The sequence below is a fragment of the Gopherus evgoodei genome, chromosome 2 (genome assembly GCF_007399415.2).
Source record: "Gopherus evgoodei ecotype Sinaloan lineage chromosome 2, rGopEvg1_v1.p, whole genome shotgun sequence".
Lineage (NCBI taxonomy): Eukaryota > Metazoa > Chordata > Testudines > Testudinidae > Gopherus > Gopherus evgoodei.
Window position 1 is genome coordinate 106,004,774 of NC_044323.1, and position 22,239 is coordinate 106,027,012.

Sequence of the window (22,239 nt, forward strand, 5' to 3'; positions counted from 1 at the left end):
CAAGAATAGAAGCCAACAGTCTTGACTTCCAATCCTGGCCTCTAAACTCAGGAAAGCAGAGACCCAAACCTGCTCTATGGAAGACTCCTTTTTCTTTGAACTGGCACATTATGACCAATATAAAACAAATCCCATTCATATTTGCACTGTGTCCACTGCATTCATATTACAGGAAGTGTGGGCGACAATGGTGCATATGGTGATTTCCCACAATCTTATTCTTTTGCTAGGATTTTCTGTCTCACAGCTCCTGGGTCATAAAGCACCTAGCAGTCGTTGGCACCTGAATAGTGTCTGTTTCCCCCCAATCACGTGCAACAGCACCAGCATCTCAGTTTGTCTAAACAGAAACTTTTCAGGACTGTGGGCATAACAGTACCAGTATCAGGAGCAAAAAAAAGGTCAGAAAAGAGATGTGGCATATGTAAGCTTTTAATTCAACCCATACAAATCAAACAGAGGCCAGGTGGAAAAATAGGAGAAAAAAGAAGCTGGAGTTTCAAGGCAACCTGCTGCCTTCAGATTTGGCTGAAGACTACAGCAATTTCTGGAGTTGGATTTGACTCTGCCTCTACCAGTGTTTGAGTAGTCATTCTGAATACATATACCTTGATTTCTTACTGGTTCCTATTTTGCCAGGTTCAGAAGCTACAGTTAATTTTGCAGAAAGGTTTCCATGATAATCTCCTGTTCTTAGCTGTACATAACAACTTCATGAAAAGTTTTCTTTGGGGGATGTAACATCCTGTGATTTGTCCTCACCTGAAGGCTTTTCTTGAATTTCTTGAGTGAAAAATATACACTTTCACCTTTAAATATTTCTAACTGCTCTTTTTTGCTAAAAGAGTTAGACTTAGCAAAAGTTTCAAACTTGAAAATTTGCTTCTAAATAGTCCTTAAGGAGGGCTTTTGCTAGGTTTTGTAATAAGAGAAGTTTAACAACAAAACACAAGATAAAAGACAGTATAAGCAATTGATGTTTTGCTGAACATGCTCAGTAAAAGCTTCTGGTAAGATTTCTTTTCTGACACCCATATTGCTCCCTGCCAGCCTGATAAGTCCAAGAGCTGCTGCAGTGACAATTTGCATGAGGTTCATGGTATAATTTTCCATTGCAGTACACACAGGAAAACCTTTCCAAACAACGAGTTCCTTAAAGTGACACCATCAACTTTAAACCTAGTCAATTAGGAGGGAAAAAAACGGTTCAGGTATTATGTCTGCTCATATGTTTAAAATAATAAGAAAATGTTGTGAACTACAAAAATTGGTAGATGGATACAGGGAGCAAAACTTCTGCTACATAAACAGCATCGAGTACCTTGTCAGTGCTTAAATAAATACCAAATAACAATATTCAGTTAATAATAAATAATACCTTTTTTTCCTCTTTAGGAAGGTAGTCATGCCAGTGGAAACCAATGCACGTTGCTAAGAAGTGAGACACACAGTAACCTTTTCCAGCCAAATGAAGACAGCAGGAGTGAAGGGTACTCACCATTCTATTAACTGCAATGAAGTGAGAACTTCTGAGCCTAGTGGTGATCATTCACATGCTGACCCTAACCACTCTCTTTTTCTTCAAAAGAAAATATTAAATACAAACATTGCTAAGGCAGCAATAGTGTTATACAGTTTTTTTTTTAAATCAAGAAATGCAAAAATTAAGGTTGCTATAGCAACATCAATTTAAGCACATTGTACATATATATGTTATGGCCCACACTTAGCAACACATACATACACATATATAACAAAAATATATTAAACAAGAACAATAGGAATAAAAATAAATTGTATATATTAAGTTGTTAAAAACCTTATAAGTATCAGAGGCAAATCATCCTGGTGCAAATAATCACTTATTGAAAAATCAGTGGAAATTTTTCGGTGAGTAATGTGAGCACGTTTTGGTCCTTATTATATTAATAAATAACCTATACACATGCAATTTGTTCAAGTTAATGTTGCTGCAGAAATCTATTCTTAAAGTTGCTGCAACAAAGGGACAGACGCTGAGGTTTTATTCTTTATACAGTCATTCAGACAAACATCCACTGCAGGCAAAATTTTGTCCTGATTATTATTTATGAGTGTTATTTTTTACATTCAGGTGATAGGCAAGTGTTTAACTCTAAAGCACCTGGTGAAGTGTTTCATTCTGTTCTAGAAAGATTCCCACATGAATTGCCTGTGGTAGGTGCATCTATTTCCTAAGCTTGAAAATTCATCTGTGTTGCAGTGACAAGCCGATGCTGGCCACATTTTTGCCTTTGATCAATGTGGTGTAAAGTGTGCAAATCACATCTGTGGGGTGAAGAAGGTGAATTCTTCCCTGCTTGAAACCCAGGCAATTGATGTACACTTCAAAAGATATTTTTGTCCAGTGCTGTGTAGCCAATATTTGCAGCCTGCTACTGAACATGGAAAAAAAAGAATCCCAGAAAAAAAAAGCTATATTACCTAAGTCAAATATTTTGTGCATATAACCAGAATTATTAAAAATTAAAAATGGAAAGGCACCATTAAGAACTGTTTTCAAGATCAAGTGATAATCTGAGCTGAGGATACAGTTATAAAGCAATGTAAAAAGTGAATGAAACCAGCACATTCTCTGTTGTAGCCTTGGGACCCGAATCGCTCCTACTTTACACCAGGTGTAGTCACTTACACTTATGCAAAGTGTAGACACTACCATATCTGAATTCTCCATTCCCTTACGCTCGGGTAGTGTTTTCACTCTCTCTTTGAACAGGTATAAATAATGATGATAGGGCAGGGGGTGCAGGGAGTTGGACGGGGGTAGTAATCAGGTCCCATGGAATTGCCTTGTAAAATTGATATGAGGTGAATAAGTCTGTATACAATTCAACGAGATGTGGAAGAATCAGTCGATGAAAAATCTTCCTGCCTCCCTGATCACACACATTAAATATGCATATTCAGAATAAATTCCATGCTAGCAATGACTATTTCCCATGTTCTTTTCTTCACCACTTGCCATGTGCTGCTCCTCTCCTCAGGTCAAATTCTGGTTAAGTGCATGCTAGAAAAATCTTGGCCAGCAGATATATGATGGAGCAGTTGATGGTCTGTATTTTGGCCCTTCCAGGAGTATACCCACTTTGCTGGCTTTCCACAACAGGAGCCATGTAGGGACACTAGAAGGACTAACCGAGAGGTAAGTGAGTATCTTCCGCAGGGTTATGCATGTATGCTCCCTTATCTGGTCATGGTCTCTAGGAAACAGTGTCCCACAGAGATGAATCCTACTTTTAGTAGGAAGAGATTGTATAAGGGGGGCATACACTTAGTATTGGCTTGAATATAGGATCAAATTAACTCTCCCATTAGTTGGGTTCATTATGGCCTATTTTCAGGCAGCCACCAGAATTTGTCTCCTCATGTAAGTAGAAGCTGTAGTTGTAGTGAAGAGAGGAACAGGCATAGTGTACTCATTTTCCAGCAATGATGGGGCAAGAAGTTGGACTCCCCATTGGCCTCAAGGCAGCTTTTAACTTGCTCTGTGACCCCTGAAGTAGACTTTCGATCATCTTTTCTGTGTCACAGTGATTTTGTCATTTTGTACCACAGATGTTCTTACTCTTATAATTGTTTTATGCTTTGGATTTTGATAATTGGAGGTTTCTTCAAGGATAACTTTTAAAAAATTTAGCTCTGTATCATTAGTGCCAGCCTCATGGCTGAGGATGGTTGTATGGTCTGAATCTTAAGGCATATAATTTACAGTATATCATTCTCTTGGGATCCAGTTTTGCAGCCCTTGTTTCACTGAGTAGCATTTACTCATGCATGTAGTCTCATTGAATTCAATAGTAGTCACATAAGCACCAAGGGGTACAGAATCGGTGAGCACTAAGGAGATTCACTCTCATACCAAGAGAACAATATACCCCTGTGAGCCCAGTCTTGCAAGTCCTGCAACTCCTTATCTATAGGAGCTGCACTTGTCTTCAGTGGAATTATTCGTATGAGTAAGATTTACTACTTTGAGTAACAATTGTCAGGCTTAGTTCCAATGTATGTAAATCCATTTTTATGGTGGTATCTTTAGTTTTCTGCTGTAGGATAAATTGGTAAGATTCTAGGACCAAGACAAATACTATGTAACTAGGCCAGGGATTGGTAACCTTTCAGAAGTGGCGTGCCGAATCTTCATTTATTCACTCCAATTTAAGGTTTCACTTGCCAGTAATACATTTTAACGTTTTTATAAGGTCTCTTTCTATAAGTCTGTAATATATAACTAAATTATTGTCGTAAAGTAAAGTAAATAAGGTTTTTAAAATGTTTAAGAAGCTTCATTTAAAATTAAATTAAAATGCAGAGCCCCCTAGACTGGCGGGCAGGACCCGGGCAGTGTGAATGTCACTGAAAATCAGCTTGCATGCCACCTTTGGCAGCCGTGCCATTAGGTTGTCTACCCTGAACTAGACCAACCAGCTCATACAAAAGGGTGATCTTAACTGATTATAGAACAACAAGTGGCTTTGTGACTATACATAATTCCATAATGAGGATATAGTCTTTCTCCATAAGTGTTGCACTAGTATCAGGATTTATATCGATTTGGTTCCATTTGTCAGTTTTTAATAGCATTCCCATCAGATCAGCCATGAGACTTTCTGGTTTGAAACAGTTTACATGAAGACTCTGAGAACTGAAACACGACTTGCTGCTGTATTACCTTTTTATCCCTCTCAAGTTCCCAGTTTGTTCTGAAACTGTAAAGAGCAAGGCAAAGATTCTTGCAAATCTTGTACAATTTTTTTAATTGTGGCACTAACAGATGAATATTTTACAATATGTAACATACAGTCATATTAAGTACAGATGGCTAAACAGTCCTGCTCTTTTTTAACATTAGCAACACTATACAGCTATGTTTTTAAATTCCAGCTCTGAAACCCTCCCCCCTAAATATATCCATTCTGGGCTGTGTACAGTGCTAAAATTATTATAAAAAAATTAAAATATACAAATTCTCACTTCCTCAGATTCATTACAATATAGCAAATATGAAAAATGTTGTTTGATCTGTCCTTCTGAAGTTATCATTTCAATTTAACGAAATATTTTCAAAATATACGTCAACTACCAAAGTAGTTAATATTTGTAAAATAAGCTGCTATAAATAATGGGGAGACAACACTAAAGCCATCATGAATTAAAAACAAGGGGCCAGATTATGTGCAATTTACACCAGCTCAGGATCTGACCCATAGACTTGGTCCTGCTCTTTCATATGTGAGTGGGCACACCTCCATTTCAGAGGGCAGGAATGAGTCCCAGATCCTGAAAGACTAAGCAGTGTTTTGAAACATTACATTAGAGACTGTAAAGGTCCTTTTTATTTCACATCCCACAACACTTTCACAGTGTCATGAATGGGTTCAGTATATCTCATGTTCACTGTTGATTACCTGCTTGGTGAGAGTTCTAGAGATATAAAACTCACCTAATTATATAACATAACAGCATATGGCAATTTAGGCAATTCAGAATCTGCCATAACTTATTTCTTGTGATTAATATTGATGGATCTTTATTCTACTTGCTTTTTTTCTTATTGGTTCTAGCTATTTTGTCCAAATCAAAGAGTAAGAAACAAGTATATTGTTTGAAACATTTGCATATTTTAAACAACTTGAGACTGAATGAATGTTATTTTTCATACATATAGCAAAAATCTTTATTTTCCCCGTATATACCATTAAGTGTTAATGCAGGACTACACAGTGTTTATATTTTTATTAAATCCGCCAACAATAGTTTAATGGCAATCTTAAATATTTAGAGGCAAAACACACGTCCTTGGCACAGAAACTGTGCAGCAAAGCATCATATTTTCCCCTTAGAACCATTATGCAGGTATACTCAATTGCAACTTATTTTGGCCCGTAGACAGGAGAATAAACAAAACTTCTTGATGTTCTTTGCCACTTCAGTCCTTGAATGATGATTATGTGTGTGTGTGTGAAGTTAGATTTTCCAATTACCTATTCTTTAGACGTGATTCAAACTAGGAGAGGGACCTATAATAAAAGAAAAGAACATGATCATTCAATATGTTGTTAAACCTCCAACTGCTGACATTACTAGCCAAACATTCTCCTGTGGGGTTATTTTATTGTTATTTTTATATCACCATTCTTTACTACCGAATAATTTGCACTCAGTGAATTTAGTGTCTTTTCTTTCTTGCAGACGGTGGACAGACAGATCAAAATTTCTTTCTGTTATGTGATTGGTCACATAAATTACCCGGTGGTTTGTTTTTGTGTGCGTGTTCCCTGGTGAGAGGAAGGGGAAATGCATAGGCCTGGATTCAGGAAAGCACTTAAGCACATACTTAACTTCACCCCCATTCATGAAAACACCTAAGAATGTGCTTAATTTAAGCTTAACTTTACACACGTGCTTAAGTGCACATGCTTACGTGTCCTTCCAAAATAGGGATGCTTTCCTGAGTCAAAGCCAGAATGAGGAGAAGAACTTGAAAAGCCACTGGGCTTTGACTCACTCGGGAGGAGAGAGGATTTTTGGATCACATAAAAGTAAAATAGATTAGCAAATTTTTGATAATTTTAAACCTTTTCCTTTCTTGGCCATAAAGGCGTTGGCAGAAACACGGTTCCTTGAAAAATTAGTCTGATTAGTCTGCATGATTTATTAGCTAGGAGAGGAGTTGAAATTTATTTTTGTCTTTTCACATTAACACAAAGTAACAGTGTGCAAGGGAATGCTTCTAATTGTGAAGGGAGATAGTCAGATCACTGTCTGGCTCATTTAGCCTGTGTGCCAGAGCTTGGCCAAATGTTTTTGAGGAGAACTTCTGCCCCACTTCCGTGCTAAGCACTCAGCACACTATTTCAGAATTTAATTTGTCCCATTCGATCAAACTACACTCACCTAGACAGCAAGTGTGAAAAATTGGGACAGCTGGTGAGGGGTAATAGCAGCCTATATAAGAAAAAGACCCAAAAATCGGGACTGTCCCTATATAATCGGGACATCTGGTTACCCTACACTCTCCAGATATGCAACCCACCTCCTCCACCTGAATGCCAGCACTCCCCTCCCCCCCCACTCTATCCAATATAAAATGCATGGATGTAACTCCCAACGAATGGGATTTGTATAGATGTGAGAACAAAATTTGCCCAGTGGTAGTTGCAACTGTGTAACTGACAGGAGAATTGGGTCTATACTATATTTCCATTTTATCAGGCAGACATTGGCTGCCATTGTGCTGGCAGCTAAATGTATAATGGGTCATTCGCATACGGAATAACTATGATTCCTTGTATAATGATAGTAAATCCATGTGCAAATTACACACATATACACATGCAGAGGTATACATAATTTCAGAAATCTGACCCATATGTTCTCATAGTATCTCTGAGATAAAAGGAAATGAAAGTAAACATAAATAAAAGGAAATAGTATAGCCAGACTTATATAAAAGCCACATTATACAATATTTTGAATACATAATATCACTATTGAAAATAAGGCCAAATGGATGCAGCTCCATTAGTAGAGTTTTGTCTCTTAATACCACCAGAGAATTTGGGCCTAGACAGGCAGTAAATCTTTTATTCTTCCCTATATCATCCCATTCATCCTCTTGCCTTAGTGCTTCTGTCTGATACTATCCAGTCACCACTGCTTTCAGAGAAAGCCAGGAATTAAATATCTTATGTGCTCTTGTCCAGACTGTTAGTAGCTAAGAACCCAGGCCACTGAAACCCACAGCAGCCAAAGCAAAGGGAGATCAGATAAGGGCTTCTGTTGATGATTAACTGCCCTTAGGCTATGGTGACTCATAAAACCCCCTTACATACTCACATATACTATCTAACATAATGACCATGCACTTCTCACAGGTGGTCCCCAGCAACACACCTGCAACTGGATACATGATAGGCCTTATCTGTGGCTTGCCGTCAGACCTTGGAAGTGTGAACACCACACCATGTTCCTGGATAGGCCACTATTTTATTAATACTGAAACTAAAGACCTTCTCTTTATGTTCATTGTCCCCACCTCTTTCAAGTTCATGGTCCTCACCTCTCCCCATGAGCTTCCACTTCTCTCTGGGATGGGATCCTGTGATCCAACCACTCTTAAAATGTGTCTTTGGGTTACACCCTCCTGGCTGCCAACCATGATATAGAGCTGGCCCAACAATCCTGGCCCCTGATAGTGTTTTTCATTGAGAGTCTCTGGACAGTAACAGTATGCAGTGATACAAATGCCACTTCAAAACAAAGTACGATTTATTTGCCAAGAGGTACAGAGCATTCAGATAAATGGATTAAAAACAACAACATAGTGTCTTGCCTACAATTGGCATTCCCCTCAAATGATCAGTGTCTTTTGATCTCTAGGAACTCAGCCCTGGCAAAACAGCTGTGTAACCCAGGTTGGAGCCAAGGAGTTTCCTATTCACAGCTATTAATTTGGCCATTGTTTGAGTGTTTGTTGGGCTGTTCCTTATCTAGGCCATTGTGTTGCTTTTCCTGCCTGGTTCCTGAGACAGCTTCATGTGGTCTAACACCATGGCAAGTAACCCATCACAAATGAAAATACAAATGCATGGATGTTATTCCTAAATAGAACAGTTTCTCCCAACTATGCACTAACTAAATTACTTCACCATCAGAAGCTCTTGGTTCCAGAAAACTTCAAGAGGACAATGGAAGAGAAATCCACACAACTGAAAGACCACTTGTTGACAATCTGTAACCAACATCTAATAGAAAACATTGACAAAGGAGTTTCAAAATGAGCCCTCCCTTATGCCTCCCACACATGCCACTGTGGTTCTCTGATGAATGATGCAAAATGAAGCAAGACAGAAGTCTGCAGTTCCTGTGGCACAAAATTCCCTCACATCCGCTGTCCATGAACAACTCAAGGCTCACCAGCAAGGCTCATGCTGCAGCCATAAAGGAAGCAAAACATGACTCTCCCTCAAACATACAACCAGCCAAATAATGGCCAGCAGAACTATTCCATGCTATGAACCTGCTAATCAACCCAGAGTGCCTATTTCCATGCAATGTAGAGATATATAAACACAAAAGCCTAAATCCTATCCACTCTGAATAGTTCTCATCTCGCTTTGCAATAAAATCAATCAAATCAGAGTGGGCCTCACTGAGACAGGGATACCACCTAGGAAACATCTCCCATCCTATCTGCCTTAATGGAATTTGAACCATTCTCCCAAATAGAAACCCTGGAGGATTCAAAGAAGTTTCAGCCCACCAACTACATATCTGAACGCCTATCCAACTACTGACTACTTTTCAAATCTCTCTTTTTCTGCAGGACATTGAAAGGGTGGTGGCATCCTGCCTTCAGCAGTACTCATCCTCAGTTTATATCCTGAGTGCCTCACCTTCTAGATCCAGAGGAGGGCACAACAAAAAAACAATCTGGCTAATGTTGGTGCATGACCTTCTGGCACTGGACAGAAAACAAACCTCTCTGCTAATAGTGTTAGAGCTCTCTCTGACCTCTGACACCATCATTCTTACAGTGCTAACAATTTGCATGCCAGAAACTGTAGGTGCAAATGCAGCAGCATTGAGCTGGATGCACTCATTCCTAGTAGACAAAACTCAGAGAGCTGTGATGCAGAGTCCTGCAAGGCTCAATACTCCTTTCTTCTCCACTTTAATTTGTACAGCGGACTGTCTGGAGAAATTATGAGGTGCCCCAGATTCATCTATCACCAGTATGCAGAAAACATGTATTCCCCTCCACCAATGCAGCCTCTGCCTAGGTGACCTAATGCCAGAAAGAAATGAGCATTTGGCTCTAGCTTAACCCAGGAAAGACAGGAGTAACATTTGTAGAAACTGGGTGAAACACTTTGAGGAATTTGTCAGTACTCTAACATTGCCAATGAGGGCATTGGGTGCCAGATTGTCAAAATGATGTGGAGCTCTAGGGCCACACAAGACTTATTATTCAATTGCTCCTTTTCATCTTGGCAAAAGCCATAGTTGAGGTCCTCTTTGGTCTCCTCCATGTTAGAACTACAGGAAACTCATCTACCCTCAGAATGTAACCACCAGGACAAAGATGAAATTGCCACAGTAGTTACCTGCATGCCTTCTAAACAACAAAGGTCAACGTAAATGTATCACATCTGCCTTCATGGACTCCTCTGGTTCTCCATTCACTACAGAATAGGTTTCAAAGTCCTGATCCTGATCTATAAAGCTTTAGAGGATGGGGGCCCTGACTAGTTCTGAGACCACCACCACCACCAGCCCTTGCACCCTGCAAGAAAGCTAACCTCCACAGGGATAATGTAACTTGAGGGATCTCTGTTTAGACTATTAGACACTTTGGGAAGACCTGGGACTCTGAAGCAGGACCATGGCTATTGAACTCCTTGCTGGAAGAGTTCAGACTGAACCCAATCTTGATCGCATCAATATGTAAAACCCATTGTTGCTAGAAAGCATTTCTTCAGGAATAACATGGATAAATAAACAAACAATAATACATAAAATATACCAGAAGATCTAAATCAACATTTTTCTGTAACCGAGTGGAACAGAGAGAGAAAGCACCATTTGTTCTGAAGTCTTTTGCTTCTTCATAACGTTGTTAGATGTTTACACCGGGGTCGGCAACCTCTGGCACGCGGCTCGCCAAGACCCTGGCGGGCCGGGCCAGTTTGTTTACCTGTCGCATTGGCAACTTTGGCCGACCGTGGCTCCCACTGGCCTCAGTTCGCTGTCCCAGGCCAATGGGGGTGGCGGGAAGACGTGGCCAGCACATCCCTCGGCCCACATCGCTTCCTGCCACCCCTATTGGCCTGGGGCAGCGAACTACGGCCAGTGGGAGCCGCGATCTGCCAAACCTGCCGACCCAACAGGTAAACAAACTGGCCCGGCCCGCTAGGGTGCTTACCCTGGCGAGCCATGTGCCAGAGGTTGCTGACCCCTGGTTTACACCAAAGTGATAGGTGCCTTATACATACCTAAGAGAGCATATTATGTGTAATTTTACACATACAAAAATAACTGCACAAATTGGTTTATTTTAACATGCTGAAATTGGACCCTTAGAGGTTCCCTGAAACACTACTTGTTCGTGTAATGAGTAATAACTCTGTAAGAGTTGTACTTTATATGAAATTAGATCTTTTATAGCTATAGTATCAATTGGTTGTTAATATTGCTCAGTTTGTTTTATAAAGGGAAAATGGACAAGGCTAAATGATATTTATGTGTTTATGGTTTGCATCAGTGGAGTCCCAAGGTGGGAACATTCCATCTGTGCTTGCAAATACCCAAAAGTCCATGGACTAAAGTCCATTCTCAGTTACTGAGTGAATTCTGGAATAAAGCCACTGAAGCCAATGGGCCTGAATCTGTTCTCATCATCATTTGTGTTAATTGGGAGTAACTCAGTTTGACAATAGAATCTGGCTCAAAGAGTTTAATACAGTGACTCCAAAATACATCACTGTAACTCAGAGCAGCAATATTTGGCCCCTTGGGAGTTGCATTTGTACAACTAAAACCAGAATGAAACCCACAGGGCCTGAAACTTATCTCATATGAACTTTGTACTGGTATAATTCTATTAACTTCAGAGGAGTTATTCCTGACTCACACCAGAGTATGAAAGTCTGGAAATCACCATGTGCGCTGTGTGCACATACTTGCATACTGGGCGGCTCAGTTTCATTTTCTTCACAAGGTTTATGTAGAACCATAATATAGGAGAGATACGGAATGTATTAGTAAAAATCTGGCATATCATAAAAGGGACACTGTCAAGAGTATTAGGCCTCACAATCTGATCTACAGTCAGCCTTGAGAGTGGCTGACTGGGCGAATGCACTGGGTCCCAAAATTGATGATATGCTATGGAATTAAAGATGAATATTTATCCCTAAATTGCTTAGGTGCAAGTTTTTTGGAAAGGGCTAGAGGAAAGGTAGATGTGCCTAATTCTGGCTTATTCTAGGTCCTGTTTGTTCAGAGGTCAACTGGAATTATTATTTGTTTGTCAGAATATAATGGAAGAGGTCATCCAAATTCTATGATTTTTTAAAATTAATGTTCTTAATGTTCCTCTTCAAAAGAAAAATATGTATGCAAATTTTATTCTCACATGAAGAAAACCACACGTGAGGTGATGTGTTCCAATGTCCAAAGACTTGAGATGCAGCACTAATCTTTCCATTGCAGTTACAGAAAACATGGTAGGTATCTCTTTAAGTTGGCAAAAAGAAAGAAAAAAACCATAGCTAGCACAACTTGCAAACTGCTCCCAGGGCAGCACTGCAACCTCAGCTTGTTTCAGCGAAAAGGCTGAAATTATCGATGAGCATGTTTACCTTTCTTAACCTTGCTGCTCCAGCGCCAGAGCGAATAGCCTCCATTAGGGCCTCTCTTGCCTCCCCAGGGTTACTTGTAGCAGTGACAGGAAATTTAGGAGCTGTCATTGACTTGTGGCTGGGAGGAGGTGGCGGCGGCGGCAGGACAGGTGGAGGGGGGATCCAAAGTTGCTCTGCCGGACAGGCTTCTTTATTTTGCAAGGACAGTTCTGCATTTCTAAAGCTCTGCAGCTCTTCAGAGGCCGATGATGAGATCTACCAACGAGACAGTTGAATGTGAATAGTTAATATCTGGCATAACATTAAATTGTTATTATTTGACACGATGCACACTTTTATTTCACCACTCCCAACTTCAGTTTGCTCAACTGATATAAAACACGTAGAACTTCTGTTTGCTCATTGGTTTAAACATCTGTTACTACTCTCTCACATCACTCAACTGGGCTGATTACCAGGACCAAGGACTTGGCATTGACTGTGTCTCAGAAACTCTATCTTTACTTACTGTGAACTCTAGCATCCTGTAACTCTTCTTTTAGTGTAAGGTAAATGGCTGACAGCTGGACTTGGTGTGAGTTTGGGTTACTTTGGAATTCCTTAACCTAAAACTGCTGCATGGATTATACGTGCAGAAGCCTGCTCTAACATAAACAACCTGGTGGGGAGCTTGCTTGTGCTTTTTTCAACAGCCTTTTGTCTTAAACAATATGCCTAATACCTATTAATAACAATGATAATGTCATAAATGTCAAGAATTTATTTATCCTCCAAGTGTTTGGCAAACATTAACAAATTTATCCTCACAGGACAAATGTGGGCATACAAAGTAAATATTATTATCCCTATTTCATAGATGGGGAAATTGAGGCAGAGAGTGGCATGTGAATTATCTAAGGCCAAAGAGGAAGCAAATAGCAGAACAAGAACTCAGGAGACCTTATATTCCATTCCTGGGTGGAGGGATAGCTCAGTGGTTTGAGCATTAGCCTACCTAAACCCAAGGTTGTGAGCTCAATCCTTGAGGGGGACATTTAGGAAACTGGGGCCAAAATCTGTCTGGGGATTGGTCCTGCTTTGAGCAGGAGGCTGGACTAGATGACTTCCTGAGGTCCCTTCCAACCTGATACTCTGTTCACTACAATACATATGCATTGCATTAATTAGCACAGGCCACATTGTGTGAAAAAGTGATGGATGGTTCCTTAAAAATAATGCAAAAAGCCACTCTTCTTTACTGGAGAAAAGAATTTGAAAGTGTCTCTCTGATACAACAATTTATTTTCAGAACTTCCTTCATACGGATTCTCAGCTATGCCCAAGCAGTACACTGTGCAGTTCAGTAGCATGTGTGCGTGCAAACATGGCCTTTGCCTTTGCCAGTCCTGAAATGGCTGTGTGCCAGGCTGCTCTTTCTCTGCTTCTGGTAACATACTGTGTTGTGGGATGCCAGTATCAGAGGAAGCTGTCTATTCTATCTGCCCCAAGAGTAATGAAGCATTCACAGTTGCTTTGAGGATAATGGAGTAACATAGGGAAGAACAGGGACATTATGTGGTTGGTAGACATCCAGTGATCCCCAGCTGTGTGTATAGTTGGTAATGGTTTGAGTCACTTCATTAGGGAGATGGGACACTTCTTGCCCAATACACTTCCTTGGCTGGGCTAGTGAACTGTGAAGGTTCATATTAGAGCAATTCAGACTCTGGCTATTAAAAATAAGAGGTGCCTTAATGGTTAGATACTTTCTTCCAACAGAAGGCGTCATCTAGCTGTGGGGAAATAAGTCAATTTTTAGTTAGTTGCATACAGTTGCAGGTATACATTGCATGCATCTAACTAATGACCATAAACAGAGTGTGCATGTGGAAATCAAGTATTTGCACGCATATATGTCTAGTAGGTAGATCTGTGGGGTATGTTGACACATAAGTTAGGTGGGGTGCAAACTCCATATTCCTACCATGAACAGCTTATCTGTAATGTCTAATCTTGTGCAAATGTCAAACTGAAGATTGTTGGGTTAAGTATCTGGAGTGTGCAGTCCCATATTAAACTAATTTGGGTTTATCTTGATTTAATGTTAGCCATCACATTAAAAATCTTTTGCTCTCAGCTACAAGTGTACAACTCTAGTGAACTCAATGAAGTTCTATAGCTGAGTGCAGAATTTGGCCCATCATGTAAACATTACAGTCCTGTCCTGTGTTGTCATAATTTTTTCTAATGTCTTCTTGTTGCAGTACAAATTATTTTGCATCACTCCAGGTCACCGTGCACCCAGCACATTCAGTAGGAACAACCAATGAGAAGAGCACTGATCCTATTTATCTATTTCTTACCTTTTTTAGTCCTGAGGTGCCACTGTGGCCTCTGATTGCTGCCAGCAGGGCTGAATGCTCATTCTCTGGCTCAGCATATGAGGATTTCTTCTGACTTCCATTTATCATGCTGTCTGAACTCTAGAGTATGAACAAAATAGACACCATAAAGTTGTTACTAGATATTTGCTTAAAGGTAGTTTGAAAACACTTTATTAAAATTGTTCGGAGCACACCTCTGTATTTTAAGCTCTGTGGGTCAGGCAGCTTTGCTTCCTTTGGGCCTGATTCTGCAGCCCTTATTCATAATGCATACTACTTACTCAAGCAAGTGGTCCCACTGAGTTAAAAAGGAATGCAGAATCAAGCCCTCTGTGTACTGTGCAGAACACGAAGCACAGTATCAGCAGTTAACAAATAATAAATCTTGATGATATAAAGTAACTGTATATCTTTCATTGACGTGTAGCTAAATGTTTCCTATATACTGCACATTCCAATGTTTATATAACTTTCAGGAATACAGGTTAGGCTTTTAAGTTAACCTCAATTACTCCTCTCTTTATACTGTACAGCTGTATTCCTCTGGTTATTCTAACTAGTGCAAGTGGCTATGCTGTTTCATAACAATATACACTACGTGCGGAATAATCAGTGGCCTGGTTCTGAACTTTGCTACCATAAATTTTTTAAATACTACGTGTACTACGGCTCATCAACAAGAGTACCAATTATAAAATAGGCTGCTGTCTACTCCAGTGAATACAGGCTTTCTCCAGTTTCCATGGCCTAAATTAAGTCTCCACTTTACCTTTCGGAGTTTTTCCTTTCCTCCTGCAGTCTGAATGGCTTCCATTAAAGTGCTGTGCAGAGATGTATCTTTTGGGACTGGTTTCTGGACAATGGGTTTAAACTTCTTCTTTGGCCCAAAGATATTGGTCTGTACCGTGACATCAGATTTATTTATACTGTCAGGCTTCTCATCCCTTTGAGAAATGATGTGATTATTCACAGGCGTAATATTTAGTTCCGACAATGCTTCTGAAGAATTAGTTTGTATATTGTTAGCAGGATGCCATTTAGTGGGCCTCAACAATGAGCTGGAAGAGGATGTAGGTGCTGGGAGATCAGGTGATGTGAACAATGAGGAAGAATTAGTATGGTCCGTCTTCTCACATTTCTGATCAGAGAAAGGATGTGTGTTTTTATCAACTATACTATGTTTGCTGTTAAAACGGTGATCGCCTTCTGCAGTCCTGTTATCCTTTGAAGAAGGTTTAGCTGGTACACTGATACTTCGTTTATAGAAACCTACAGGGGTTGTCTGATTCAGTAACCTGATGTTCATTGCTTTGTTTTTCACAGCAGAATTATCACCAAACGTCAACCTGCTATTTGATGCTGTGTGACTGCAAGTAAAAATATTTGAATAAGAGTCTCTCATTTCTGCTGGTTTTATTTCCATAGGGCTGTTTTTGGCCACAATAATGCATCCTTTGGGGAAAGGTTCTGTTCCAGTTTTTATCAATTTTTCTTCATGATTATTCTCCTCTTTATCATGCTTCTCTGTCAAATCAGTCTTAAACGTAAGTGGATCTAGGCGTTTTGCAATGGCAGAGGCAACATAATGGCTTGAAGTTCTTTTATAAGGCTTTAGAAATGGGAACTCTGTCTTATCCTTGGTAACTGTTCGGGACACTGATGTTTTTACCTGAGACTGTGTGGCTGGCACAGGTGGTTTGAGTCTTTCGAGATCCAAATGCCTTTCAGCCACATTTGAAGTAACTGGTTGTGATGGTATAGGTTTTGGATCTGTTAGAGAGACAGGTTTGCTTTCAGATTTTGAATTAAAGGGTTTGGCGCTCACATTGACAATTGACTTTTTAGAATTATGTTCCATAGAACTGTCAGATTGTTTTCCTGAAGAGTTTGACCTCCAGAATTCCTTTACTCTCCCAATAAGAGGTTCCTCAGTTTCGCTGGAAGAAATATCTGACATGTTCTTCTTATCAGCATTTGGAATCATCAGGTTGCCTAGGTCATCTATCTTAATGGCACCAGTGGAGAAGGAATTACCTCTATCGAAGTATTTTATTTCAGGTTTTGGAGGGACAACTTTAAAGGTTGTCAGACCTACTTTAGGTTCATAGCTTGTTACAGAACTAGGGGCACGATGACCCCACAGAGGTGGTGACAGGATATCTTCTTTCTCTTCAGTTGTTTTGGTTGATGAGGGCTTGAATTCCAATGCTGTTTTCATTTTGTTCAAGAATCTTTCCTGACTATTTTGTTCACTAAATGGATTTGTTTTCTCTCTTGCTATGTGGATTTGAGTCTTAGGCTTGAGGTGAGAAGAAATTAGCATGGGTTTGCATTCCTCAGAACTAACACCATTTTTATAGGTGTTTTCCAGTCCCAGGTTGTTTTCATTTCTCTTTTCAAATGAGGATGTAAGAGATCCAAACATCTCTTGCCTCTGTTCTACGGGCAGGGGTTTAGATACATCATCAGAGGACTGTTGGTGAATTAAGTCCATGGATATACTCTGAGATCCACCATCTACATGTTTTTTATCAAAAGACCCTGTACTGTTATTATCTGTAAAGTTCCCTAAATTAATGGAATCAGCTGAGATATCTTCACCATCTGCATTAGGGAGTAATACATTCTCTTCATCTTCAATTGAACCTACTGCGTTAATATCCAGAATCTCATCTATAATTGTTACTGGAACAACAAAGGCAGCATCTTGAGCAGTGTCTGCATCGCTGAAATGCGGGCTGGATGTCCCATTTGTGTGGTTTGATATAGAGTCATTATCTGCTTCATAATGTATACCTTCCATTGCTGCAAATATATAAACAAAAACTTTCACAAATTGGTCAGATACATGCAATCATGTGTCAATTACTCAAAGATGGTTTAGACAATCAACAAATTAGGATTTTGATCACACTTACATAACTTATGACATACCTGTTCACAAGTTTCCATACGTGTTCCTGTGGTAAGAAAAAGCAGTATCTGCATACATTTTACTGTCTGGTTGATGATTACCATCAGCCTATTGTGTGTACACACCTCTTGATGTGGCCAATGGAAATCTCAAATGTGTAGTTGAGGGTAGAATTTAGTCTATTGTTTATACCTTAACTTTCACTAGCGTCTCAGTGACAAATACTTCACCGCAATGTTCCAAAGGAGCATTTCAGAAAAATGGCAAACATCTCTCAGTTATGATTTTCAAACCGGGTTAATAGAAACAATCTGTCTGAGGGACTACCTCAAGCAAGCCAACAAAAAAACTGAACTTACATTTCTTTTTCTACCATCCCACCCTCCCATCATCATCCAGGAATGTAACAATTTCACTGTGAAAGGAGCTATTGGGGTTTATTTCTTCTTTCAGTTACTTTGGTGTAAATCAAGAGTGACTACACTCAACTTAATGGCCTTGCAAAGGTATAAACTTCCCATAAATGAGATCATAATCAGGCCCACTGCATTCTAAGATGCTGCAAAATTATGAGGTTTAAAGAAGGGTTCACATCATTTTGCATCAAATAAATAATTGTGTGATATTTTGATTTATCACAGGTGGTTAGGAAGCAGGGTATTTCTTTGTGATGACATTTAGTCTCTTTTTATCTATTCTGGTCAGCATTTTAGAGTTCTAACTTTAAACTACATTTAGGAATGCAACTGAAACATCACACAGAAAACATTCCCCCTTCTCCATTTGATCCTGACGAAATATACGCAGTTTGCATGGTGTAAAATGATAGGATCCGGCTACAAAGTTGCAAACTACATATGGCACATTGATCACGAACATAGTGCCAAATTCTCTACTTCCATAGAAGTCCGTGAAAATATGCCAGCAGAAAATGTGGCCCATAAAGTGCTACCTTTCTGGTAGCAGGCACTCATATACAGTGATGTCCATATAAATAACTGGATAAATAGATAATAGCAGTCTAAGGATACTGATTTGATCCAGCAGCAAAACAATATGGGTTGGAGTAGCAGAAATGTATAGTGTGGATCAAATTTTGCTCACAGATATATGTGTAGCTCCCAGTGACTTCCATGAGAATCTTGCACATGCACAGGGCAGAAACTGACTCTGTATATTTTTGCCATGCCTTGCAACTTCTGTAGCTGACACAGTTCCCTACCTTCTAAATCTTCATCCAGTTCAGCCAAAGTCTGTTGGAGTCGTGCAACAATGAATACATCCTCATTGTCATTCTTAGCTGCGGTCGTTTCTTCATCTCTGCTACTAATTGAAAGAGAAAAATGGTGGGGTTATTTTTGCATTGTCACTCTGAAATCCATTCTCATTTCAACCCCTTTGGTTTCATTGTAGATGTGCAGCACACACTCTCAAAGAACAAAATCCATGCAGAGCTACAGGCACACACCATACTGATACAACCATGTCTCTTATTAAAGTATCTTTGCACTGTGGGATCTTTGTGGTTTCTCAGTGTGCTGGTGATCAAAAGATTAGGATTAATAAAGCTTTTCACAAAGAAATGGCTTGGTTTCACTGTGAAGTCTGTACAAAGGAGAGTGCCCAAATGGAAACTGTTTGCATATCTGTGTCATTTTAAAGCAGGCTGCTACATGTATTGTGCACACAATGTACATACATATGAATTGCAATTAAAAATAAATACAATTAAGGTCTGTTAAACATCCATTTTTCATTCTGAGGGGAGGAAAAAGGAGTAATTAATCTTTTTGGAGACAGTTCTAATCATATTTATTATAAGCCTGATTATTCTCTCAAATATAACAGTGTAATCAACAGTAACACCCCTGGTTTCAATGAAGTTATGCAATGGTTTAAAATCAGTGTGAAATTGGAATCAGTTCTCATATTTTCTTCAATTGTCTTTTTTTTTTTTTAAATATCAGTGATATTTGTGTGACAAGATCTTTGTTCCTTAGAGGTGGAATCCTGACCCCACTGAAGTCAATGGGAATGTTGCCACTGACATCAGTGGACCCAGGATTTCATCCTAGCACAGGTGTGTCCAACATGTGGCTCTGGAGCCACATGTGGCTCTTCAGAAGTTAATATGCGGCTCCTTGTATAGGCACTGACTCCGGGGCTGGAGCTACAGGTGCCAACTTTCCAATGGGCCAGGGGGTGCTCACTGCTCAACGTCTGGCTCTGCCACAGACCCCACACCCTCCCCTGAGCCCGCCATGCCCTCGCTCCTCCCCCCACCTCCAGAGTCTCCTGCACGCCAGGAAACAGCTGATCAGGAGGTGCGGGGGGGAGGGGGAGGCGCTGATTGGCAGGGCTGCCGGTGGGTGGGAGGCACTGGGAGTGGGAGTGGAGGGAGCTGATGGGGGGCTGCTGATGTATTACTGTGGCTTTTTGACAAGGTACATTGGTAAATTCTGGCTTGTTCTCAGGTTGGCCACCCCTGGCCTAGGAGTTTGTTTATTCCTTCTTATTCCTCACTTTAAGTCATAACTTGCTAGTCTGTGACATCCCAGTTAGGATTTGCCCTTGTGCTTAGCCTACCGACAAAATAATTTCCCGCTCCAGCCACTCTCAAATCCTTTCATGAGCTTCCGTTTGCCTGTCAAACTTCTTATCCTCTCCCAGGCACTGTACAACTAGCTCCTGTCCATATCTTCTCTGTTTCCATTTGCTCCCCCCACCCACTACCTACGCTCCTCCAAAGCCTCTTTCCTGTATGTTCAATTTATACTATTCTCCTCTTCCATCCTTGTGCCATCTTCCATGCTCCAGTCTTATTCTTGAAACTCTTTCCCTGTCCTTCTGTCCCTAATGGTGTGAACCTTCTCACTCAAATCCATCCTTGAACATGCTTCCTTCTGGGAGGCCTTCTTATATTAAAAATACAATAAAATGTACTGCTTCAAGTAAAACTGTTCAGCAAATCATATAAGTCTGAATGTTACTATTTGTGTTTGAGTCAGACTGCAGGGGCCCAATGCTGGAGAGTACTGCTAAGTGCCAAGCAATCTCAACTGCAATTATAATTAATAGGCACTCAGCACTTCCTCAAAACAGGCCTTCTAAGTTTCAGCGGGGTCTAAATTAGCTGTTATCACTCAAGAGAGATTTGGATGTCACCGTGGATAGTTCTCTGAAAAGTTCAGCTCAGTGTGCAGCTATGGTCAAGAAGGACAACAGAAGTGGTAGAAAACAAGACGTAAAATATTATAATGCCACTATATAAATCCAAACCTCTAATACTGTGCCCAGTTGTGGTCACTCCTTCTCAAAAAGAATACAGTGGAAATGGAAAAGGGAGAAGGGCAACAAAGAAGATTAAGGGTATGTAACAGCTTCCATACAACAATAGACGAAAACAATTAGGACTCTTCAGCTTAGAAAAGAGAGGACTAAGGCGGGGATGTGATAGAGGTCTATAATATCATAAATAGTGCAGGAAAAGTTAATAGAGAAGTGTTATTTACCCTTTTACACAATACAAAAGCCAAGAGTCACCCAATGAAATTAACAGATAGCAGGTTTAATACAAACTAGTGTGAAAAAGTACTTCCTCAACTAACTTGTGGAACTCATTGCCAGGTGATGTTGTGAAGGCCAAAAGTATAATTGAATTTTTAAAAAGAACTGCATAAGTTCATGGAGGGTAGATCCATCAATGGTCAGAGATGCAACATCATGTGACTACCAGAATTTGGGAGTGGAAGACAGGGGTTGAATATGAAAGTTGTAAGGTGAATAAGGAACTGGTTAAAGGGGAGACTCCAGCGGGTCGTATTGAAAGGTGAACTGTCAGGCTGGAAGGAAGTCACTAGTGGAGTCCCTCAAGGATCGGTTTTGGGACCGATCTTATTTAACCTTTTTATTACTGATCTTGGCACAAAGAGCGGGAATGTGCTAATAAAGTTTGCGGATGACACAAAGCTGGGGGGTATTGCTAACATGGAGAAGGACAGGGATACTATTCAGGAAGATCTGGACCACCTTGTAAACTGGAGTAATAGAAATAGGATGAAATACAATAGTGAAAAGTGCAAGGTCATGCACTTAGGAATTAATAATAAGAATTTTGGATATACGTTGGGGGCGCATCAGTTGGAAGCGACGGAGGAGGAGAAGGACCTTGGGGTACTGGTTGATAGCAGGATGACTATGAGTCGCCAATGTGATACGGCTGTTAAAAAAGCAAATGCGATTTTGGGATGCATCAGGCGGGGTATTTCCTGCAAGGATAAGGAGGTGTTAGTACCGTTATATAAGGCATTGGTGAGACCCCATCTGGAATACTGTGTGCAGTTCTGGTGTCCCATGTTCAAGAAGGATGAATTCAAACTGGAACAGGTTCAGAGACAGGCTACAAGGATGATCCGAGGAATGGAAAAACTGCCTTATGAAAGGAGACTCAAAGAGCTTGGCTTGTTTAGCCTGGCCAAAAGAAGGCTGCGGGGGGATATGCTTGCTCTATATAAATATATCAGGGGGGTTAACGTTAAGGAGGTAGAGGAATTATTTAAGT

General features: G+C 40.2%; 1 protein-coding gene across 4 annotated transcripts in view; it reads right to left on the reverse strand.

Annotated features, from left to right (window-relative positions):
- Positions 1-4,791: 4,791 nt before the first annotated feature.
- COBL (cordon-bleu WH2 repeat protein) overlaps positions 4,792-22,239 on the reverse strand; it is a 245,318-nt gene continuing 227,870 nt past the window's right edge. For all 4 annotated transcript variants that reach the window (XM_030551474.1, XM_030551473.1, XM_030551475.1 and 1 more), the window contains 5 exons: positions 18,901-19,004; positions 15,534-17,569; positions 14,744-14,863; positions 12,402-12,656; positions 4,792-6,056 (listed from right to left, as the gene is read on the reverse strand). In XM_030551474.1, the coding sequence (XP_030407334.1) occupies positions 6,039-6,056; positions 12,402-12,656; positions 14,744-14,863; positions 15,534-17,569; positions 18,901-19,004 (2,533 nt within the window). In that variant the 3' untranslated portion in view covers positions 4,792-6,038. The remainder of the gene's footprint in view (positions 6,057-12,401; positions 12,657-14,743; positions 14,864-15,533; positions 17,570-18,900; positions 19,005-22,239) is intronic.